The sequence below is a fragment of the Labrus bergylta genome, chromosome 7 (genome assembly GCF_963930695.1).
Source record: "Labrus bergylta chromosome 7, fLabBer1.1, whole genome shotgun sequence".
NCBI lineage: Eukaryota > Metazoa > Chordata > Actinopteri > Labriformes > Labridae > Labrus > Labrus bergylta.
In genome coordinates this window covers 21980827-22002726 of record NC_089201.1, presented here as the reverse complement: position 1 = coordinate 22002726, position 21900 = coordinate 21980827, and the positions used below count along the sequence as shown (strand labels likewise).

At 41.2% G+C, this 21900-nt stretch overlaps 2 protein-coding genes across 2 annotated transcripts; both read right to left on the bottom strand.

Annotated features, from left to right (window-relative positions):
- Positions 1 to 2079: 2079 nt before the first annotated feature.
- Positions 2080 to 3805, bottom strand: szl (sizzled). The gene is made up of 4 exons (XM_020645874.3): positions 3457 to 3805; positions 3176 to 3342; positions 2927 to 3019; positions 2080 to 2800 (listed from the first exon to the last, which is right to left on the bottom strand). Exons 1-4 carry the CDS (start codon positions 3735 to 3737, stop codon positions 2490 to 2492), a joined length of 852 nt encoding a protein of 283 aa, XP_020501530.1. The 5' UTR covers positions 3738 to 3805; the 3' UTR covers positions 2080 to 2489.
- A 3617-nt stretch (positions 3806 to 7422) lies between these two features.
- Positions 7423 to 21897, bottom strand: mov10l1 (Mov10 like RNA helicase 1). Its single transcript, XM_020645893.3, has 27 exons — positions 21794 to 21897; positions 21425 to 21551; positions 21119 to 21306; positions 20692 to 20851; positions 20072 to 20184; positions 19702 to 19889; positions 19184 to 19324; positions 18625 to 18924; positions 17909 to 18106; positions 17718 to 17832; positions 17194 to 17371; positions 17037 to 17107; positions 16859 to 16950; positions 16712 to 16767; positions 16128 to 16195; positions 15973 to 16045; positions 15722 to 15903; positions 13816 to 13962; positions 12412 to 12533; positions 12228 to 12327; positions 11630 to 11776; positions 11340 to 11513; positions 11018 to 11167; positions 10748 to 10855; positions 8282 to 8422; positions 8077 to 8168; positions 7423 to 7701 (listed from the first exon to the last, which is right to left on the bottom strand). Exons 2-27 carry the CDS (start codon positions 21522 to 21524, stop codon positions 7674 to 7676), a joined length of 3432 nt encoding a protein of 1143 aa, XP_020501549.1. The 5' UTR covers positions 21525 to 21551; positions 21794 to 21897; the 3' UTR covers positions 7423 to 7673.
- Between the last annotated feature and the right edge of the window lie 3 nt (positions 21898 to 21900).

Here is a 21900-nt window from a genome sequence, read left to right as displayed (position 1 = left end):
ACTTCAGACCCATCGCCCTGACCTCTGTGGTGATGAAGTCTTTTGAGCGCCTTGTGCTCTCCCACCTCAAAGACATCACAGACCCTCTCCTGGACCCCCTGCAGTTCGCCTACAGAGCCAACAGGTCTGTGGATGATGCCGTCAACCTGGCCCTCCACCTCATCCTCAAGCATCTGGACTCAGCGGGAACCTACGCCAGGATCCTGTTTGTGGATTTCAGCTCTGCTTTCAATACAATAATCACGGCTCTGCTCCAGGACAAGCTCTCCCAGCTGAACGTGCCTGAGTCCACCTGCAGGTGGATCACAGACTTCCTGTCTGACAGGAGACAGCAGGTGAAGCTGGGGAAGAATGTCTCGGACAGCAGGTGTATCTGCACTGGCTCCCCTCAAGGCTGCGTTCTTTGTCCTCTTCTCCCTGTACACCAACAGCTGTACCTCCAGTAATCAGTCTGTCAAGCTCCTCAAGTTCGCAGACGACACCACCCTCATTGGACTCATCTCTGGTGGGGATGAGTCTGCCTACAGGTGGGAGGCTGACCATCTGGTGACCTGGTGCGGTGAAAACAATCTAAAGTGTAACGCTCTAAAGACAGAGGAGATGGTTGTGGACTTTAGGAAAAAAGCGGTAATGGACAAGTGCAGGCTGCAGCGCATCATCTACTCTGCTGAGAAGGTGATTGGCTGCAAACTGCCATCTCTACACGACCGGTACACCTCCAGGACCTTGAGGCGTGCAGGTAAAATTGTGGCCGACCTGCACATGGACTGTTTGAGATTCTCGCCTCTGGCAAGAGGCTGCGGTCCATCAAGACCAAAACCTCTCGCCACTAGAACAGTTTCTTCCCCTCTGCTGTCAGCCTGATGAACAATGTGCCTGCCCTCCTCCCACATAACCCAGACTCTCATCAGCCCCACAGTCAGTAAAACATCAAAGTAATGTGAATGCTGAACTGTTCTTTATGCGTTACATTAACGCCCACTGGACTAAAAATGTATCTTCCTTACAAAGACCATTCTCATAGTCCACTGCACAGCTCCTACATTGCACCTTTTGTACATTTTTTGCTTTTTATTTTTAATATTTTACATTTTTAAATTCTATTTTATATATTGTAATAGCTTCTTATACTGTATTATTTAAGTTGTTGCTAGTTCTGCTTTATTTCCTTGTTAATTGTTTAGCACCAACACACCAAGTCAAATTCCTTGTATGTGTAAATGTACTTGGCAATAAACCCCGATTCTGATTAAGACCAGAAATCTCTTTAAAGACATCAAAATAGATTCTTTGATATATAAAAACAATGTTTTTGTTGCGCTCAGCTCTTTATTATAGCTCTCTGATGTTCTAACCGATCCCTAAAATGTGTCAAGATGTTCCTTGTGCTTTAGCAGTGGATTTTTTTTAATTTTTGAAATGTATAATGATTATAAACACGTAAGGGCATTTCGAATTTTTGTATATTTTTCATACCACAAGACAGCTAACGACATGCCTGGAGCACAAGATAATAAAAACAGAGTAGTAGAGTAAAAGCTCATCGTTTAGCTTTTCTGCTCAGTAGTGAAAACAAGGCTGTTCAGATGCAAAGTGAGTGATTCATCTGCTCGTTAACGCTACACAAGGTCAGTAACACGGGTCGTCTGCTGTGAGTACAGTCATGAGCCATTGAATAAACTACACTTAATCAGAGCAATGTTCAAGATAATGGCAAAGCTAATTCAACTATTATTTCTAGCTCATTTTTAAGACAAAATGTGGTTCACTTCATATGAGTGAAAGTGAATGCATGAATCCTTGGAAGCATTTCGTTTTTTCATGGTCTCTAAAAACTTTCAGTACTTGTGATGGCAAGGTCTACTCCACAACAGTGAAGCGGTTCTCTGCATCTCTGTTGGAGTGCCACCTTGTGGTGAAATGAGTAAAGAGAGCAACAGATTTTAGAGAAGTCACTCACGATCCTCCTCCAATGATGTTATGATGAAATTAATTGTTGACTCCATGTCCACATTGAGAAGCAGTAGAGTTAGAATAATTCTTAGTAAATAAATACAAACTGACAAGGTATGATTCCACATAACAAATAGTTTATTGTCATCTTTTCCATGCATATAAAAAAAGATGTCATAAATACATCAATATCCTTATAGAAAATAGAATTTACAATCAATTTACATTACTTAATATTATTTACAGGTTTGAGTGCATTCTATTACTGTGTGCTGTCAGAGCAGGGATGAGGTAGTGAGCGTCTGAGGGATGCAAAGGGTTTCTATGTGTGAGTCCAGCTCTGTTCTTCCACTGATTTACATTAGGCCTACTTTACAACTTCTCACACCCAATGCCAAGAATCTCTCCATCTCAAACTCCATCCTAGGTTTTTTTCTTAAATCAAGCATGTGTTAGGTGTGGAATCAAATAGGTTTTTTTCCCCATTTGCGATTCTACACTTCAAACACAGATCCGGATCTTTAGATTGCTTAAATTCAACATCTGTGGTGCTTCCACTTACGAGTGGCCACTGCAATGTTGGCATCCTTTTTGTGCCAAGGGAAGAGGTTGGTGAGAGCGAGGGTGCCGTCAGGCTGCACAGAACCAGTCAACACGTAAAGCTGTGATCGTCCCGGGCGCACCAGAACACCTGCACATCGGAGGTTGATGAGGAGCCACTGCTGGAGAAGATGCCGAGTGTCATAAGGCAGCAGAGGGCCCTGCCGGATAAACTCCACGAGGCCATCAATCTCAAACTCTGGCTCTCCTGTGGGGAGGCGATGGCGATGAATTTTGGCAGTCACAGCTGCGGAAAAGAGAAGAAAAATTAATTAATAACCTGGTTTGAAACACACTAACAACAAAACATGGACAATCAAGATAAACTGTACAGTAACAAAACAGAGCTTAATGAAAGAATTCAAAGACCTACCAAAGTCATGCAGGCAGAAAGCATCCAGGACTGTCTTCATTGTTGGAGCTTCTTCCACAGCAGGGCAGTTCTGGCAGGCAGGTTTAGGCAAGTCTGTGATAATAAATAAAACATAGTTTAATAAAACGGTCGGGCCTATAAAGGAACTGTAGGTAATTGGCAAGAACTAGAATTTTCCTCAAATGGGTTTACAAGGCACCAGAGTGCTTACAAGAGAGCTTGTATAACTGGTTTGCAGTCCATGCTTACCTTTGGCAAAGTGACTAAATCTAGCATGGGGAACTAGGCACATGTCTTCCTCGGTAGGAAAGCGGTCACAATCTAGTGCCTCAGGCCAAGGGTGACCCTGGCAGGCGAGCACAGGGGCACAGCTGTCTCTGACTGCCACACACAGACTTCGGCAAGGCTGGATAAAACTGGAGGGAAATAAAGCGGAAATGTTATACAGTGATATGTGCAGAGGATTTCACAGGAGGAAAAAAAAGGAAGAAAAAAAAAAAGAAGAAAAAAAAAATGTTAAATGTCCTTACGTGTCAAGACAGACAGGGGCAATGAGGGAGCAGAGGAAGGCCTGGGCTTGAGGATGGCAGCCTGTCTGCAACAGGGGCCTCCAGTCCTCTGAACGAGGCACCACTTCAGCTTCCAGGTTACTGTGACCTAAGAAGTTGGGCAGCCGCATCTCAGTGTATCCAACATCTTTGCAGACTTTCATCTGGTTGGGGATAGTGACACAGCGAGTGGACTGGCCCATGTCGAATGCCACTAAAGGACACACCATAGCCAGGAGAACCAGAGTGAAGAATACAGCCATATTGCAGGGTTTCCAAATCCAGAGAGTCGACGAGGAAGATAATTAGCTTTGTCTGAAGTTACTTGTTGTCTGAGTCTCTCCTCTCTTCGAATGGCTTTGTAGGCACTGCTGCAAGCTTTATATACAGCAAGGTCAGCCAGCCCCATCAGTCTGCAAGTCTGTTATCAACTACCTATCAAAGACGCAGAGACGATGCATTTGGAGACAACGGCTTGTTTTGTGATGGCTGCAGACGGGGGGGAGGACAGTGAGCAGATGAAGGCTCTTTGTAAGGGGGAACAAGGGAGGGGGGGACAATCACAGCCAAGCTTTCACTGAATGGAGCCTAGTTACATAAGGCTGAATGGACTTCATTCCCCCAAAGATAAACCTTTGGGATCCAAAATTAATGAAGAGGGCACCTCATGGAAAAAATGTGTTCTTGTTTTTCTAAATCAATTACTGCTACCACTTTGCACAGTGATTGTTATATTTGCCTCAGTTGCTGAATTATCTGTTCATTTTGTTTGCTCAATTCATACACAGTAAGTGAAAGATTAAGGGAGACCCTTTTTGAACCTACATACATTTAAAGAAATAACTTGAAGACGCTTGGCAAAGCTTCAGACAGTATCTCAGATATGGCTCATGAAAAGAAAACTGAGGTTTTCTGCAGACAGACAGGCAGTCTCCTTCACATTGTTGGTCTCTTTCATGTGTCCTAGCTTTCTAATTGGAGGGTTTCATCTGCACAGCCTCCGGTTCTAATTAACTAAGCTTCGTTTCTTCTGGCTCACCTGGCTTTGATCTGCCAATAACTATCTCAGATCCACATGCAAAACACTGTTAGCCAACCAACTCTGCCGTTTGATACAGCAGCAGCTACACTATTTTAGATGAGATCATCCTCTGCAGAACAAAGCACTAAGATAAACACTATTATCTGCTTTACAGGCTTTAACAAAATGCAGTCAGTTTCAGTGTAATGTTGCATGTTTTACCTTTCCTACAAACATGAAGCAAGCTTGAAGATCTGTCTTTGACATACAGACCATATGTAAAAAAAAAATCTGTATTATTTGAGTTGTAATGATTTAAAAAGAGTTCTGTTAAGAACTTTAGGTTTGTGCTGAATTTGGCGCCCCCTGGGGACAAAGCGGAGATCTTAGCTCTTTGGTGATCTTTCTCTGTACATGCATTGGTGGTCTTTTCTTAAAGAAGGAATCCCATCATACTTCTTTGAACAGTCAAATGTCTCTCTTCTTGTAAACATTTGCTGTGGAAAATGGAAACAAATGATGTTTCTTTTTGTGTTTCTAATTGTGTTGTCCGACACATACCCCATAGCAGCAGTCACAGGCTTCAAAAGAAACAATATAGAAATGATCAATCTTCTTCCAGTTGGTTTGGTTTTGTATGTTATAAAGAGGCATCAGAATTTGTTTCAGTCTGTTTCATAACCAACAAAAAACTCCTCAAAGTGGCTTTAAATAAACCATCAAGAACCTAAGAAGGCTGGAACATCTGCTGTCGGGCAGACACATCAACACTCAGTCATAAAATGCCAACATACCAATCAAGACACCAGAGATCTTGTCATGAGATGCAGACACAAGTGCTAATTTGTCTCGTTCTCTCTGTCTTTTTTATTTAAACCTCTTAATTCATCAATGGAACTACAAACCAGCATCATCGAATTTGCTTTGATGTCACCTGTCTGCAGATTTAGATGTATATCTCAGGCTGATGCCTGCAGGCCTTGGGAGGACTTTCCCTCATGAATCAGAGGTCTCTATCCAGCAGCCTGCCATGGTCATTGAGGCCTCGGACATACCAAAGTCCATTCTGATTGGCCTGTCAGCAGAAGGGGCCATCCTCTCACAGCCAGCCCGAGTATTTCATCGGCCCCAGTTTAACCAACTTTTACAGCCTGATCTGATGAGTGGAGGCTGGTTCCAGGTCGGGTAGACGAGTACAGCCCATAAGAGGGGACTAACTGGGCAATTAGAGTCACAGACCAATTTGGGAGAACAATAGGGCAACACATTTAACAAGCTCCCCCTGCCAAGAGCCCAGCAGGGGTCTGTTGTTGAGCCTAATGGCTGCCCTGTAGACACTGTGTCTGTGTTGGTAATGTGTTGCCTGCCCCTGCCTCAGTTAATGAGAAGGTGATAAGAGTATGAGCTGAATAGTATGGCACCTGTCTGTCCAACATTGATCCAGTCAAAACCCCAGCTAAGATAGACACATTTATTTGAACCAAAACACAATATTACAGTCATTCTGAGGGTGAACATATTTAGTTTATTCTTGCATAAGCCTTTCTGCTTGTCCAGGCCATCATGTTCAAGAGCACTTGCTGACATCGTACATGTTTGTACACTGAAACACTGTTTTACCAGGATGTATACTTTAAAAGAACATCCACCCTAGAATCATCTCTGCATTCAAATTCAGAGCTTTTTTAATTAAAGCTGTAAAATATATAACTTCTTTATGCTTCTCTTTACAGGTTTATGGTCAATATTTTCAGTGGTTAAAGGATTCTTCAGCATTGTAAGTAGTTCATCTTCAATGCAATGATCATAGATGCCACGTGGGTATACGTTTCTTCAGAACATATCCAACCGTTTATAAACCATGCACAAACATTACACTTTTGTACTTTGCAGCTCATTTCTTTGGCCAATTGATTTCTAAATCTATCCCACTTATGCTGAAAGCATAGAGGCAAGAATCTGAGGCACACAGATCTTAAGACAAATCATAGTGCTGCTCACTAGATCATTAAGAACAAAAACAGTATTGTTGCTATAACTGTAACCTTAGTGGGGTTTTAGGGTAAAGTCTGTATCAAAGGTTTCATTCTAGTTTTAAAACATTTATTTGAAAGGTCACTTTAATAACTTCGGAAACGTCACCTAAAGACTTAGTCAGCTCAAGTCATCCAACATCGAGTAAGTAGTGATATCAATTGGTATGCCTTACATTTGTAAAAAAATAAATATGTAATGACAAATTGTTGATTAAGTTAAGATATTTTTCCACAGTCAAATCTACAAACACAGTGGAGGACAGCAGAATAAACACCTCAGACATACATCAAAGACAGGCGTGGTGGGACAGGGTGTCTGAGCTGGCCTCCACTGCAGCAGTGAACTCGGATGAAAGCTGTCTCCTCCCTGCACATAAGAGGCTCATTAACTTAAGAGATTGCGCCCCCATTTGTCTCTTTTCTTCCAACAATCCCCCCCACCCCCCCGCATCCTGCTGGGCTCCAGTAGGACTGACAGTCCCTGTGCAGATTGTCAGTAGCACTCAATTGTCACATCCAGTCTCCAACCATGTTAGCAGACGCTGCCACGCCGAGGTAAGCAGACAACTTGACCCCGGAAACCGCAGACATGCGTGGATCGACTTGTTCTAAACCAGAGACATGCACTCAACAGAACAAAAGTGAGTTCTATTCTCCTGTCTTTTCATTCTCAAGGCGCAGACACTCAAGCACTGGGAATAATCTACTCTTATATTCAGGCCAATGCCATCTAGTAGCATTATGGTACCGCCTCAGCAGATAATAACAGTAGAGCTGCTATGACGTAGGTAGTTAACAATAATTTAACCATGATCTGTTATAGCTTCATTGAAAAAAAACATTTCACGCACAGTCAAGCACACCAGCTTAATAATCACACAGAAATAGCTGTGCAGTATACACAAGAGTCATTTTTATTTCCACCCCTCTATACATGAGCACTTAGATTTCCATGAAACAAGAAATGTGCTTCTCCTTTTATACCCTTAATTAACACTGATCAAGACAAATACAGCTTCATTTGTAAACTGTAGAAAGAGACACGTTAAGGAAAGTGTAGGGGGAAAAACAACAACTGAGAACATGATCAGACAGTCGTGTGGATGGAGCCGAGTAACACCAGCCAGGACTGCATCATCCCGTTATTCACTCCTTTGCTCCTCTGAAACACTGTGGCAGAAAAAAAAGAGCATTAACCTTTGTTCAAGAAATCATTATAAACAAGACTGCTAATGATTTTTCAGTCACTTTGAAATGCAAATAAAAGCTTGTGTTTCCATTAGAACAAAACAAGGTTGAATCATCCTTAAAAATCATACCTACAGTTGCTTGTTAAATCAAAATCACACATGACTAAAGTGCAAAACCTGGCTACTATCTTCTTTATGCAAACACTGGCCTGGCAGCTATGCTAAGACATACATTCCCCTGATATTAAAGCATGATTTGAAACATCAATAGTACAGCTTTGCGATTGTGAATTTGGATTACTGTTATTATAACTTTATGAAAAAAGTCTTAATGATGGCTGACTAGTTTACATACATCGGAGTTTCTCTGAGGGAGGGAGGGGGGTCACAGCCCAGATATGCCCTGTTGATGAAGCAGTATTGCAGCAGAGCCCTGAAGCATGGATCCTGGAAAGAAATACAAAGATCCACTATCTTTTAAAGGCTGGATACAACATACAACTGTTAATAAAATCACTTTATATAAATCATAGGATCAGACAGAATGTTTTACTACTCACCTTGATGAGTATGTGGGGGTTTCCAACGATTAAGAGCAGGGCTTTGGGGCGAGTGATTGCCACGTTGAAGCGTTTTGGGTTTGCCAGAAAGCCGAGCACATTCTGCAAATCATCAGTCTGTACTGATTCATTAGAGCGCACCTATATTGAGAGAATAAAGTAACTGAGGAATAATAACAACTCTTTCTGCTTATTCAGTGAGAAGAAACAGCATAATTAGGTTTGCTTTATTGTGATCAAAGTTTTAAGTTGTTGTGTTTATGTTGAATTTTGGGAATAAAAAATACACCTTCATTATTTCAGATATGAGATATTGTAATACAAAAAGTATACCACAAATCATACAGCATTACCCTCATACAGTCGTGATTTTAAGATGCAAGGTGAAAGCTTACCAAACATAGTTGGGAGCTGAAGGAAAAAATGCTGACAGGGTTTAAAGTCAGAACAGGTTTTGGTCGCCTTTTCTCCATCATGTAAACGTGGCTTGTATTTAATGTTTTCTGTATGGTTTTGGTGAGGAAACATGAGCTGCTTTTTAAATGTTTAATCCAGAATTTAAAGTCAACTAAGGAGAAGCTGTACCATTTTATAACAATTAAATCAGTGCAGGTTCTTTGATTGGACCAGAGAACTTCCTGCAGTGAGATGAAGATAAACATCAAGCAGCAAGAGAGCCAAAAAACAAATGTTTGTTTATGTTACAAGTCTAGTTCAAGTCAATGGAGCGAATAATTAAACAAGACATTACTATCTGTTGTTATTTATTACTGTTTACGACTATATGCCACTTGTTAAACAGTTGCATAAAACTAAATCACACTCAAGGTAGTGGTGTTCACTGAATATTAACAAGGTGTTGCTGCAAACTCATGCATGACAGAGTCACAGCCCTGCTCGTATTACGCACAACAGAACCTTCTTGTGTGATTTTTCCTTTTCCAGCTAAAAACACAAACAAATAGTGTTCTAATGAAACTTAACTGTTTAGTACAAACTCCCTTTATATTCTCATTTTAAAAAATGTGGGAAATTGTGATGTCTTGCTCAAATATCAATTGGCTAAACAAGAAGAAACAATGTGCACTGAAATATCTGTCTCCATGTACAGTTACCAGAAAACAGCCCTGTGTAAAAGGTATGACATTGGAAGATGAAAAGTGCCTTAAATCACAAGCCTCTGAGAAGTGGTTAAAGACACATTAAGTTATTTCATTTCATTTGAAAATGCAAAAAAAAAAAAAAAGTTGAATAAGTGACAAACTGCAACCAAGGTATTGACTTGATATACGAAATACAAAAACTATGCAAAAAAAAAAAAAAAATCAGGGATTCCAGCAACTTATTTGTTATTGAAATGTTTAGAATGTACTTCTATGCCTTATCTATCAGGAGGGAAACAAGTGCAACACCTAATATAACCGAACCTGGTGCAGATAAATTAAAAATCTCTCTCAACAAGCATTACAATAACTGACCACATGGTGGTGCTGAAAACAACTTTAAATCTTAAAGGGGCTATATGTAACTTTAAAAAATACTGCGTCTGTAGCAATACCGCATGGCCGTTAGGCAAACTCCCTTGCGTGCTCATTATATGTGCTCGTACGTACACAAACGAGCATCATAATCGGCCGCAAAACACTGGATATTTACTGGCATAATGTTTACAGAGGAGGTAAGTGGTCATACACATGTGAAAGTCTGTGAAGGAGTCTGTGTGTCTGTATTCATTCTCCATCCTACAAACGACAGTCTCGGCAGGCACTGGCTGAGAGCAGGAGATGAGTTTGTCCATCTTTGAGAGCTCTTAGGGTGGATAGAAGTGTGTGGAAGACGGCCTCTGGCTGTGGAGGTGAAGACCGGGAGTGTGTGATGAGTTTGTACTGCTGATCTCTGTAAGCGGAGCGGAGTGAGGAGGAAAGTGCATAAAATGTCACTTCCTGGAGCTTTTGCGGAAAATACGACCCGGGGAAACTTTTTATATAGGCCACACAGATAGACAGTGAATATCTACTTTTTCACATCAATTAACCGTTCGCTTATTAATGCACAATAAAAAACGATTTATACATGTAAAAAGTTACATATAGCCCCTTTAATCATCGACTAGCTGACTGTTCTAAAAACAAAGTCCTTGGATCAACAAACAAACCTTCCTGTGTAGATCAAATAAAGATGAGCTCATACTGAATGTTGTAAAATCAATATGTCTAAATATATGGATAGATAGATTTACTTTATTGATCCCAAACTGGGAAATTGTGGTAAAACGTAGTTCCCTGACCGGGAATCGAACCTGGGCGGGGAGAGCGCCGAATCCTAACCACTAGACCACCAGGGAAGCCACAACACTGTATTTTGCATTTATTTAAATTAATAAACAACAAAGCTCTCATGTAAAAGAAAGCATACCCTCACATTTCTTACTTTTTTTTTTTTACCCGTACTTTTTTTTCTGCCTACCGTAGACATGACGATGACCAGGAACTCTTGTCCTTGGAACTCCTCCACAGAGCCGACTTTGATGTCAGACAAGCCCACCTTACCCAGCAGCACTCGAATCTTCTCACACTGAAGAGAAAATAACAAAACACCAGGAGAAAAGTTGGGTACAAGATACATAATTTCATCTCAGCAGTTTAGACTTGGCTATGGAATAAACACAGAAAAGGAGATCTTGCTCTTCAGGATGCACAATACACATTTCACTGATACTGAACTGTGCTGTCTTACCTGTTTCTTGTAGGGTGCAATGATACCAATGTCAGAGGCATTCACCGGGTTGTAGAGCTTCTTTGCCAGCTGGCAGCAGTAGAGCATGACCTGAACAGCCTCCACTGGGTTAAACCATGATGGGTTGTTACCTTCCCTCATTTCTGTACCCTAGGAGCAAAGCATAATCAGTGACATAAACGTGGGAGCGGGGAACCTGACATGACAAGCCTTATAATGCTTTAAGCATTTAAATTCACCAAAACTAACCAGTAAACTCGGTATGGATGCATATTCAGTTTGTGTTAAAATGCCTCCTTCCAAACAAGATTAGACCACTCACCCTTACTCCATGGAAGAGGAGTGGGAAGCCTTTATTGGGCAGGGTCTTCCACTGGCAAAGGGCGTCCACTACCACTCTGGGAGCTTTAACGACCAGCTCGCCCTGGTAGAAGAGCTTGGAGGGAAGTGTTAGCAAGGCCTGGTGGGAACGGTAGTTGTAGATCAGCTTCGTCACCTGCAGGAGTAAGAGAAATCTTTATTTTCATAGATTGTATTAAAGTATTATTGAATGCTAATACTAGATAGTTCCCTTGGTAACTATCTCGTACAACACTCGTAAAGTGTACCAACCAGATTAGGGTTGTATCCCCAGTCGTGTCTGGAGTACAACGGGTTAGCCATCAGCCTCTCCAACATAGACACACCCAGGCCAAAGGTAGTGGCCAGCTTGGACTTAACCACTGGACCCAACTGACAGGGGTCTCCCGCCAACACTATCTAAGAAGGTGAAGAAGGAGATTAGAGATTCCCTGGACCAAGCTTTTTCACTCTGCTCAGCACAACAGTTGCATAATGTCAATAGAGGTTGATCAGATGTTATTTATTCATTTAAGACTCTTTGCTTTCTGTATAAATCAGCTATCTCTTAAAGAATACCACATCTACATTCAGAATAATTTCTTGAAACCTTTACAAAATGCAAACAGAGACAAAATACAAAGAGAGAAATCTGTGAAGTTGGCAATATACTGAGAAAAAAGAACAGGGTGGGAACATGTACAATATGACTGTGATGGCTTACACAAAAAAACGGTTCTTCTTGAGCATCGACACTTGAACTTATGCACTTGCAAATTAAATCGGTTTCCCAAGAGTGAACCAACAAGGCAGAGGCTCTGGACAAAACCTTTAAGGTCTGAGATGAATCTGTGAGTGCATTTGTGCTGACCTGTCCATCTCTCTCGGACACCAGACTCATGGGAATCAGGGCCTCTGGTTCTGTAGCCTGGCCGGATTCATCCAAAAACACATGGGTGAAATGACCCACTCTGAGGGAAAAAAAACAAGTTGGTCAACAAAAGCTGTTTTTTCAAGACGTCTGACAACTCTTGCTCGTACAGTCCAGGTCTTACTGTAGTCCTATATTGTGGAACATGCCAGCACTGGAACAGGTGCTGACCACAATCCTGTGAAACGAGGCGTGACGGATGTCTTCTCCAGCCCTGGAATACTGTCTCAGCACCTCAGGGATGGACTAACAAATAAAATAAATAAATTATCACACCACAATTGCATGAACATTTTAGCAGATAAAGCTGTGTACCAATGTCACATTCAGAAAGAGCACATTATCACAATTAAAGCTGTGCATCTTCACTGGTCTTACGATTCGATTACCCAGTCAACGATTCGATTCGATATCACGATTCATCCTCAATTTTCTATATTACTGCACATGGCTACATGGCTAACAGTCTTATAAATATGAACTCCTTTTGTATAATTTAAAAAGTGACTGAGACAACAATGTCATTATCAATATCTTTACATTGTAAGTTAAAATTAATTATAGACTACAGTATAGGTAAAAAGTACAAGTGTTTGTGTGTTTAGTTTATTATACGAGAGAAAGATGTTTTTAAGTCTCTGTGTTCTCTTCTCAGGACGTTGTAGCCTTTAGCTGTGAGCTTTGTTCAGGGTTAGTTTTGTTTCTGTCCTTTTTATTTCAGAGGAGTTGTGTTAAGTTGCTACTGCTGTAAACACCCCATTTCCTGATATGGATGTTTCACATTAAAAGCACTTCAACTTCAGATAGACAGGAGACTTTTATTTTGAAGAACTTGTCGGAAGTAGAATGTGTTTATCATCGAACGAACGCAGCTTTGGCTGAGGTGCACTTGTTAGCAGTGATTCTCGATGACGCTGTGTTGGGAGTCTACTGTGTATACAGCCGCTCACTTTATCACGAGTCACCGCCACAACCCCCTTCTTTTAGTTATCCTGGACTTAAGACAGCGAGGCATCAGTTTAAACACATCTTTAGCTGTAATGAAAATGCTAATCCGTGCTGAGACACCAAGTCAAGCCGTTTCAGCCTGCAGCGGAGCACTGTGTTCCGCAAGCACAGGACCGGGACTCAATTTACGTTGTTTTCTGTCACAAATCTCTCTGTTAGCCTACGTTACTTTCATTACACACCACTGTGTGTGTTTAGGTAAAACAAACTCGCTCAACGCTGCGCAAAACAACCACATTTAGCGGTTAGCAGATGCTTTTTTCTAACCCTCATCAGCATCGATTACGTCCTGTCCCTGTATCGCGATGCATCGATTAAATGATTAATTTCAACAGCCCTAATCACAATGCCAATCTATTATCTAAAAGGATTACTGACAACAGTACCGCCCTGCTTGGTGGCATCGGCATCCACTCAGGATCTCACTGCACAGGAGTAAGTATGTTCCCCCCCCACTTCTGATCATAAACTCTGAAAATAATCTGTTTGATGAACAACATTTTCAAATGCAGCTCAGTACCTCCTCCTGCCTACAGGATGCGTTGACACGTGCCAAACTCGCAGCATGCAGGAAGCCACTGTCATGTAGGCGGATACAGATGAGGTCAGCAGCGCTGTTGGAAGGAGTACACACGAGTACCCGACTACTGGGCACAAAGTGGTTAACCTGGAGGAAGAGACACAACATGATGGGAGCCAGGACGGGACTTAGCTTGACAAGCATACAAATTACATTTTCACACCAACGCCGTGTTCACACTTGACTTCTTTTTTCAACTGCCAGCGCCTTTTTTACATACAAGCCTATGGAAAAAGGATGATGCCTTTTTAAAAAGCGGACGCCCAACGCCTTTTTTCTGTTGAATTATTTTAACTTTTCAGAAAAGCGCTGGGTGACGTCAAGCACGACGAGTAGTAACCTACGTCCCTAGTTATCGGTGCCCAAAAAGATGTACCCAAAAACAGCGAACTTCCACCAGATATGTGTGCATTGCATGTCCGCTCCGGTCCGTTACAGGTCCCTGCACCCTCATCCCTACACCCACCAGCTGCGTTCTCAGTTCGCAGCACGGAGAGCACAGCCGTCAGCTGGAGTACGGAGACAAAGGAATTTCCGCGGTAATTTTACAGATTCACTCGCGACAGCAGGAGATAATACGATGTACGTGGTAGAAAACTCAACACAAACCTTATAAACACATAAACAAACACACAAACGGTCGTTTTTTTCTGAACCATCAAAACGGAGGGTTTTATTCTGAAAATAAACCGGATGTTTTAATGTTGTAACGGTGTCTGACTTCCCGTCCTGTTTGTTCTTTTCTGTGCTAAATTGATGTGTCGTGCTCCAGCCGGCTCCGGCACGGTTGCACCGTAGGCTAGATCGCGTTAAGGTTACAGAACACTCTTGCATAAACGCGCAAAAGGCACTGAAGGCAGAAAAAAACTGAAAAAATAAATCCAGTGTGAACACAGCCCAAGGTTGTAATAGTTCTGAATGTTTTATCAGTTCTTAATTTTTTTATACATTTTGACTATTTGTCTTAAATTTCAGTTAAGTTGTAATCATAACTTCTTTACGGTTCATTACTTCAATTCTTTTGCACCCGGTTAGTTTTAAGTTTGCTGTAAAATGGGCTGCCTGTCAGGGCTTGACCCAGAGGGGCCGGGGAAAAAAAGTATTTAAAAACTCAAAACATCACACCATTCTAAATTTTTTAAATTAAATTATACATGAACAACCACAATAGACCAACCATGTGTCACTTGGCACATTTATGAAATAAATTGACAAATATGAAAACTTAAGACTTTTCCCCAGTTATATTGTTTACTTTAGTTAGCTTTGTACACACAACACACTCAGTCAGTTATTGTTTCATGTAAAGTGTTGTTTTATCTTTATTTTAAACAATTTTGTTTCGTTTCAACAATCTAGTTTTCCTTTTTGATAAAAACCTTGAACCACACCCAGTATAAAGTTAGGTAGGATTTTTACATAATCAGTGATTCCAGATTGATTTCAGTGTTCTTTGTTAAATTATTGAGAATTTTATTTAAAATTCAGATTTTTACCCCTAACGCATCAGATTTTTTTTTTTTTTTTTAGCTGGATCAATAAGGTCCTCCACTGCTTTCCTATGTTCCCTGTAAGCCTTATAAATGTACCTGTGGGAATATCGTCTGTTCATAACCTGTTGAAATTCTTTAGTTAAGCACTAAATTTGATCAACAGTGGTACATTTTCCTCTGACTTTTTCTCTGTTTTATTTGAATCTTTACAATTTGAAGCATTTTGATCTTCAGGTTTGTTATATTAAAAGGTGCTTTATTGGACGTTTGTTTGTTTTGATTTCATATTATCATATTATATTTCATATTCATTAAGTTAGTCAGATTTTTCATAGTGATCTGTGTATAAGTACCTGTAGTATGGCCTCTATGAGGGTGATGGTCTTTCCCGTGCCTGGAGGTCCAAACAGAACATATGGAGTTGGTCGACACTCTCCTGCCAGGATCCTCTTCACTGCCTCTCTCTGAGGGGGGTTCAGGTAAGGGTTGAAGAACTGTCCTTTGCTGGGGATGGGATTAGATGGCAGTCTACCATCTATAAAGGAGTAAACATTTGTCATTAGATAATTGTTATTGTCAGATATAAAAAACCTCATACCTGTACCTTTGGTCTGTGTGCTTTTTGACTTCATGCCCAGAGATAAATTCGACACCGCTCCATTTTCCACGGCTGGAGTCTGATTTAAAAAGACAGGTTTGTAAATCAACATTCACATTGGACTAAAAAACATTAAGGATGTCTGATTTTATTTCTTTCACCTCTTTGTCCTCCATCCACTTTCCTGTCCACTGAGGGGCCTGAATAGTCACTCTGGAGGGGAAGAGAACTGCACAACAATGTGAAAAGAATAAAAATGAAGACATTAATAGAATATCTTGAAGTGTATTAATTCCTCTAAATTAACAGGAATATAAATATGTGGCACATAAAGGAAACATTAGAGCGTGTGTGTGTGTGTGTGTGTGTGTGTGTGTGTACATGTTTGACTGTGTGTCTATGCAGAGTTCCGGCTGTACCGAGCTTCCGCAACGCCGAAACACAATGTGAATTCACAGACTGGGACACTAATATTATGTCGTTGTGGAATCAATATGAATGTACAAAGACGTGATGACGGCCGAGCGTAGTAACTGAAACTTTGCTGTAAAAAAAAAAAAAAGCAGCTGAAAAGGGCTATCATGAACATAAAGACAGCTCACAATGTACCTCAAAAGAGTACAGTATAATGCATGTGAATGTAGGTCAAATTGGATTTGAAAATGAATTACTGTCCTCCATCATGCCAAGAAGAACACACAGTACAACAAAAAAAAAAGAATAAAAAAGAAAGAATGCAATTTACTTTCTCCAAACTGTTTCGTCTGATCAAGTGCGTTGTGACATCGCCTTACAGTCAATCTGAAAACACATGCAGTAAAAACCCCTCATATTACAACTAAAGCATTATTTCTGGGTGAAATATGAAATTGTACACAACTTATTTTCTAACCTGTTAAAAGTAAACTCAACATCAAGTGGCTCGCCCAGGTAGCTGCGCTGAAAGTCTAAGTTCACTCTCAAACTTACATCCTCATTGTTGATCTGTCAGTCCAACCATAGCATTTCATTTAACCAAATTCAAATGTTTGATTGAGGAGAACTTAAGAGAGTGTAAAACACCTTCGTACCTCTGTGACATAACCAACATACTCCATGACCAAACCGTCACTCCGTGGTTTCTTCAGTACAATTCTGTCACCTGCGGACCAAAATCTGCATGTGTCATAAAATGCAAACCTTTATGATCATTGAACAACTATGAAAGACCGCTTATGGCCTCCTCACCAATATAGAGACTGGGTCTGCCTTCTGCCAAGCCCAGGACCTCTAGGTGCAGGTAGACCGCTCCTTTCTTGAGAAGTGCCCCGTTGATTGTGAATTCCTTGAGTTCCCTTTCTGCATGCAGCTCTTCCAGCCAGAGAAGGGTTGAGAAACGCGAATGCATGTTGGACGGTGACAGCACCTGAGAAAAAGAAAATGCAGAATGAAATGGAAAATGTGATTTTTAAGTTGGTCACTAGAGGGAGACTTTGTCTTTATCTCTGGAATCAATTTCCCAAGCAAGCACCCTCTTAATAAAGGACAATTATTCAGTATCATACATCTCCCTACTTATTAAGTTAAGAGGTCCAGCGGTTCACTCCTGTTTGGATGGCGTCTAAGACAGCAATAAATAGACTTCATTATACAAAGTGCTTTAATATATTATTAAATAACACATTTATTGTGCAGGTGGCACTATTCCAGCTTCTTATGATGCATGTTAAGGTCCACCATAACAAGTCAAGGTACATCATTGCCACACTTACCTCTCCGAGGCACGGCTGAGCTATTAGCACGTCATTCTGTGCCTCCACACAGTCTCTGAGAGCCTGGGGAACTGGGTAGTTAGGTAAGAAGTTGGGTAGCCGCCGCTTAGTAAGCCTATAAGTAGAACAGTCCGTTTCAGACGAAAGATATGACATACATAATTCATTTTGCGTACAGGCCCTTTGTTTACCTTGGTGGGTCTTTTGGAGCAGATACAGTGATCACTTGTGCAGGTTTTGTTGAGACCAGACGGATATCAGAAGGACTGTAAGGCTCAGAGGGCTGCAGCAGGCTCTCCTCTTCACTGCCCACTGTGACCTCCAGGCGCCTCCCGATGGTGAAAGAGGCAAAGTGCAGCAACAGAAGCTCAGCACAGCTTCCCAGACTCCTAAGAAGTTTCCCACATGGAAATGAGTAGTTCAGACAACACGTGGGCAAAAACTGTACAGGAAAACTTGACACTATAATGACAAGAGATTAGTTGGCTTTGTATGCTAAGACAGCACACTCAAGGCCCTCTCAGATAGGATGCGATTGGTGCTGCACAGAACTCATTCATTGTCTGTGTGTTGACCCTCTTCTTCTTCACTGCTCCTCTCCTCCTCCTCTTTAGCATAAGAAAGTCAGGGCTTTCTACTGAATAGTGGACAGATACATACATGTGCATTCAAAAAGTAGCTATTTTCCAATCCTGTTATCTAGCAACATGCGGCAATGATTTGTGCATGTGCGCACTCCCCTCGCCATCGGCACCCTACACTGCTGCGAGCACAGTGCCCACTTCATCCTATCTGAAAGGTTCTTCAGGCATAGGTGAATGAGAAGAAAAAATATGGTTCCAGATTCATCTTTTCATCCATAACTACTCTCATAGGCTTCAGCATATATTTTTTAATAATAACTTACTTTGCTCGGCAGCCAACAGCCACAGACAGCCTCTCTCCTGGTGCAACATCCACGTCTCTTTCATCTCTCCTTGCGCCAGAAGAATAGATAGTGTCCTTCAGCGGCTCACCATTTTCTTTCTCCACCTCTTTTTCATCACTGATTGGATTTTCTGAAGAGTCGGAGCAGTTTTCTTGTGAAGGTTGTTGTTTCTGCTTCACTGGTTTGGAGCCTTGGAAAGCAACTAGCATAAACTGTTCTTTTGAGTCCCAGCCAGCAAAGTCGCAGCACTTCAGCCTGTGGGTGTCTGCACCTTTATTTCTGTGATAAGAGAAGGATGAAGAGTATACAGCACATCATACTGAGGAACTGATGTAAACTGTAAATAGTCGTCTCACTAGCTCTCAGATTTGACAGATTATAAGACTATGTTGCCAAGAGTTTTATGACCATTTTCTTGGACAGGGACTACTGCTTATTCAAATAACTTTACTTCCCATTTTTCTTAGGCTTATTGTGATATGTTCTTTCGTGTTTAAACTCGTAATGTGTATATTCATTTTCTTCTTTGGTCACTCACTGTATCCACAGCACCAATTGCTGTTCCTCCCCGATCATCAGTTCCCCAAACTGGCCAAACTCGGTTACTTCCAGTCCACCTTTGTTTTCTAAAAGGCTCTGAAGTTTGGCCTCCGAGAAAGGTGTAGCAGAAATACTTGAACTGGAAAAAAGTCCATAAAATTACTGATGAATACCACTCAATTCATAATATAGAAGATAACTTGACTTCTCTCCATGTTAGAGATTTTTTAACAATTAGTCAATTTTCACCAAGTCATTTATTTAGCAAAAATAGTGACACTGACACTTCGACATCTCAGGTTTTGGCAAAGCAAAAAAAAGGATTTGCTCCATCTCTTTGTCATATACTGTATCAAAGCACTGAGTTTTGGACCTTTTGAGAACTTTGAAATTGTCACCACAGTCTCTCACATTTCATAGGCCAAACAATTAAGAGAAAACATTTGCCTCTGCCTTAACTACGGCTGTCATCAGTGCAGAAAAGCTTACGAAAAGTCTACGAGCAGTGGTTTGTACCTCTGAAGGCAGGGTGCCATGCACAGAGCCCTCCAACTGTAGAAGGACTGACTGCTCTCCACCATTACCAGGTTGACCAGGTGCCCCTGCAAAGGCTGGTATTGGGCAGGCAGCAGAAGAGAGTCCAGGCAGAAGAACACACTGTCATCTACCACACCGTTGTTACCATACACGCTGGTCACACGCACCTGGAGATAGATGACCATTCAGCAGAAGGGAGAGGATAGAAAGAAGGCAATAAAAAAAACAATGTTAAACAATTCTGAAGTCAAAAAAGAAAATAATTAGCTTCAAGACTAAACACTTCAACAAAATAAAGAGCAAACCTATCTTTCTAATTTAGCATTGAGTACAAACTTGGTGCTTTTACCTGGTCTAAGCGGCAGTAGCGTAAAGGGGCCACAGAATGAGCCTGGGTGGTCCACTGGGTTGGATTGATAAAATATTTGGCTTGGACCCAGTCTCCTTTCATTGGCTCATAACCTAACAAAAAGGACAGACAATCAACAAAGAGTGCCTGCAGTCACGAAAGTCAATATCAGCCTTCAAGTGCTATTTGTTTGTTTTTTTTGGGTGTGACGGTTATGCTGGCCTTACACCAAATCACATTTCAAGCTATTTCAAAGTAACAGACACATTTCCAAAGTCAGAAAAAAAAAAAATCTGGAGTTTTGCTAGATAGCTTATTTTGAGTCATTTAAGCTAGATGCAGCCAGGACACTCTGGGATTTATTTTTAATGATGGCTGTCAACGTTGAGTATGCTTGTGCAGGTGCATGGACTGTACCGTGCCGAAGCACACCTCTTGGAAGTGTAATGTGCTGGAGCACGGATCGGAGCACTCACACTAGTCAAACAAACTTTAGGGATGAAGTGTGCTTGGGCATGGTACGGATTGCCTAGCGTGAGTGCGCCCTGTAAGTTTGTGTAATGCCTCATTAGGTCAAGAGTATCATGCTGTAGTATTGAATGTACAGAGAGACTAATTACCTTCCCAAAGACTGTAGCGTGGGAAGTATGTGGTCTGGTTTATGTAGCCACCATCTCTATCAAATGATGTGACTGTACCAATGAGAGGCCGCAGCTGCATGCTGTCATTTTCAAGAGAGTTTTTTCCTCCATCCTCCCAAGCATCTGCACTCTTCTCCACCTTGAAGATAGAAGTAGTCAATTTCTCAAAATGTTCATCATGATAAAAGTTGTTTTTTTTCTTACAGAAATGCGAAAAAAATACAATAGAAAAACAAAAGTTTAAATCATCCAGAGTGTGATCTCTTGATTAACACCAACTTTAGTAGGCAAGACAGCAAAGGAGATTTTGATATATGGGGAGATGGTGTATAATTTATGAAGGGACTTTCTATAAATGAAATGGTATATTGCCGTTTAAGTTTTACTCCACACACAGGATACTCACCCGTACAGCTTTCCACCCCCTTTGGGCACCATCTCGTAATGCTATACAGTTCACCAGGTCCCCTTCCTTCAAAGACACGCCACCCAACACCTCTCCACTTGTGAAGTAGATTGCATCGTCTATCAGGCCATGGTCAAGACACAGCTGGGTTACCACACTGCCCCGCAGATGGCGAACATCCTCCATGCCTGACCAACAAAATAGATATAATACAAACAACCACTGTATAGATTATGTAGGGTCTAAATGTACTAAAAATGGAGAATACTAATTTAGGTTAGTTATTCAAGATACGTTTGCATTTACCTGTTGCACCAGGGAAAATCCCTTCTTCTTCATCCACCACTACTGTCCTCCACAATGGAGAAACCAGCTTGGACAACACACAACGCACAGTAGTAAGCATATCCGCAAAAGTAGCCAGCTACCCGCACTAAGGAAAACAGAAAATAATAGTTTTGAACATCAGTATGAGCACAGCAATGGCATTGAAATTTCTGGTTGTAGCTACATGCTAGCTTCATATTAAGACAACCGCAGCTTTTTTTTTTTTTTACTTAATTAAGAAAGGGAAATTGGACCACGAAGACACACGAATAAAGGTAAGTATTTGTAGAAAGTAGTCCAATACCATGTTTACGAACAAAGGAAATATGTGCTTCTTTTTCAAATTACCCTTCTCAACACAAATATTGTGCGACACTCTTCACGTGTTGGTGTGTCGACAGCTGGAGTCCAGGTAGCTTGTTTCAGTCTCGGTATGCAGGTTGTGTTTAAAACTG

What these genes read in the sequence shown, in the direction of transcription:
- szl (XM_020645874.3), bottom strand. Translation starts at nt 3,737, where the DNA reads ATGGCTGTATTCTTCACTCTGGTTCTCCTGGCTATGGTGTGTCCTTTA. An exon ending in ATTTAGTCACTTTGCCAAAG is followed by an intron (nt 3,020 to 3,175) that starts GTAAGCATGGAC and finishes TTATTATCACAG; the next exon opens with ACTTGCCTAAACCTGCCTGC. An exon ending in TTTCTGCCTGCATGACTTTG is followed by an intron (nt 2,801 to 2,926) that starts GTAGGTCTTTGA and finishes TCTTTTCCGCAG; the next exon opens with CTGTGACTGCCAAAATTCAT.
- mov10l1 (XM_020645893.3), bottom strand. Translation starts at nt 21,524, where the DNA reads ATGCTTACTACTGTGCGTTGTGTGTTGTCCAAGCTGGTTTCTCCATTG. An exon ending in TCATAGAGGCCATACTACAG is followed by an intron (nt 13,963 to 15,721) that starts GTACTTATACAC and finishes CTCTTCCTCCAG; the next exon opens with GTTAACCACTTTGTGCCCAG. An exon ending in TTGCACCCTACAAGAAACAG is followed by an intron (nt 10,856 to 11,017) that starts GTAAGACAGCAC and finishes TTTTCTCTTCAG; the next exon opens with TGTGAGAAGATTCGAGTGCT.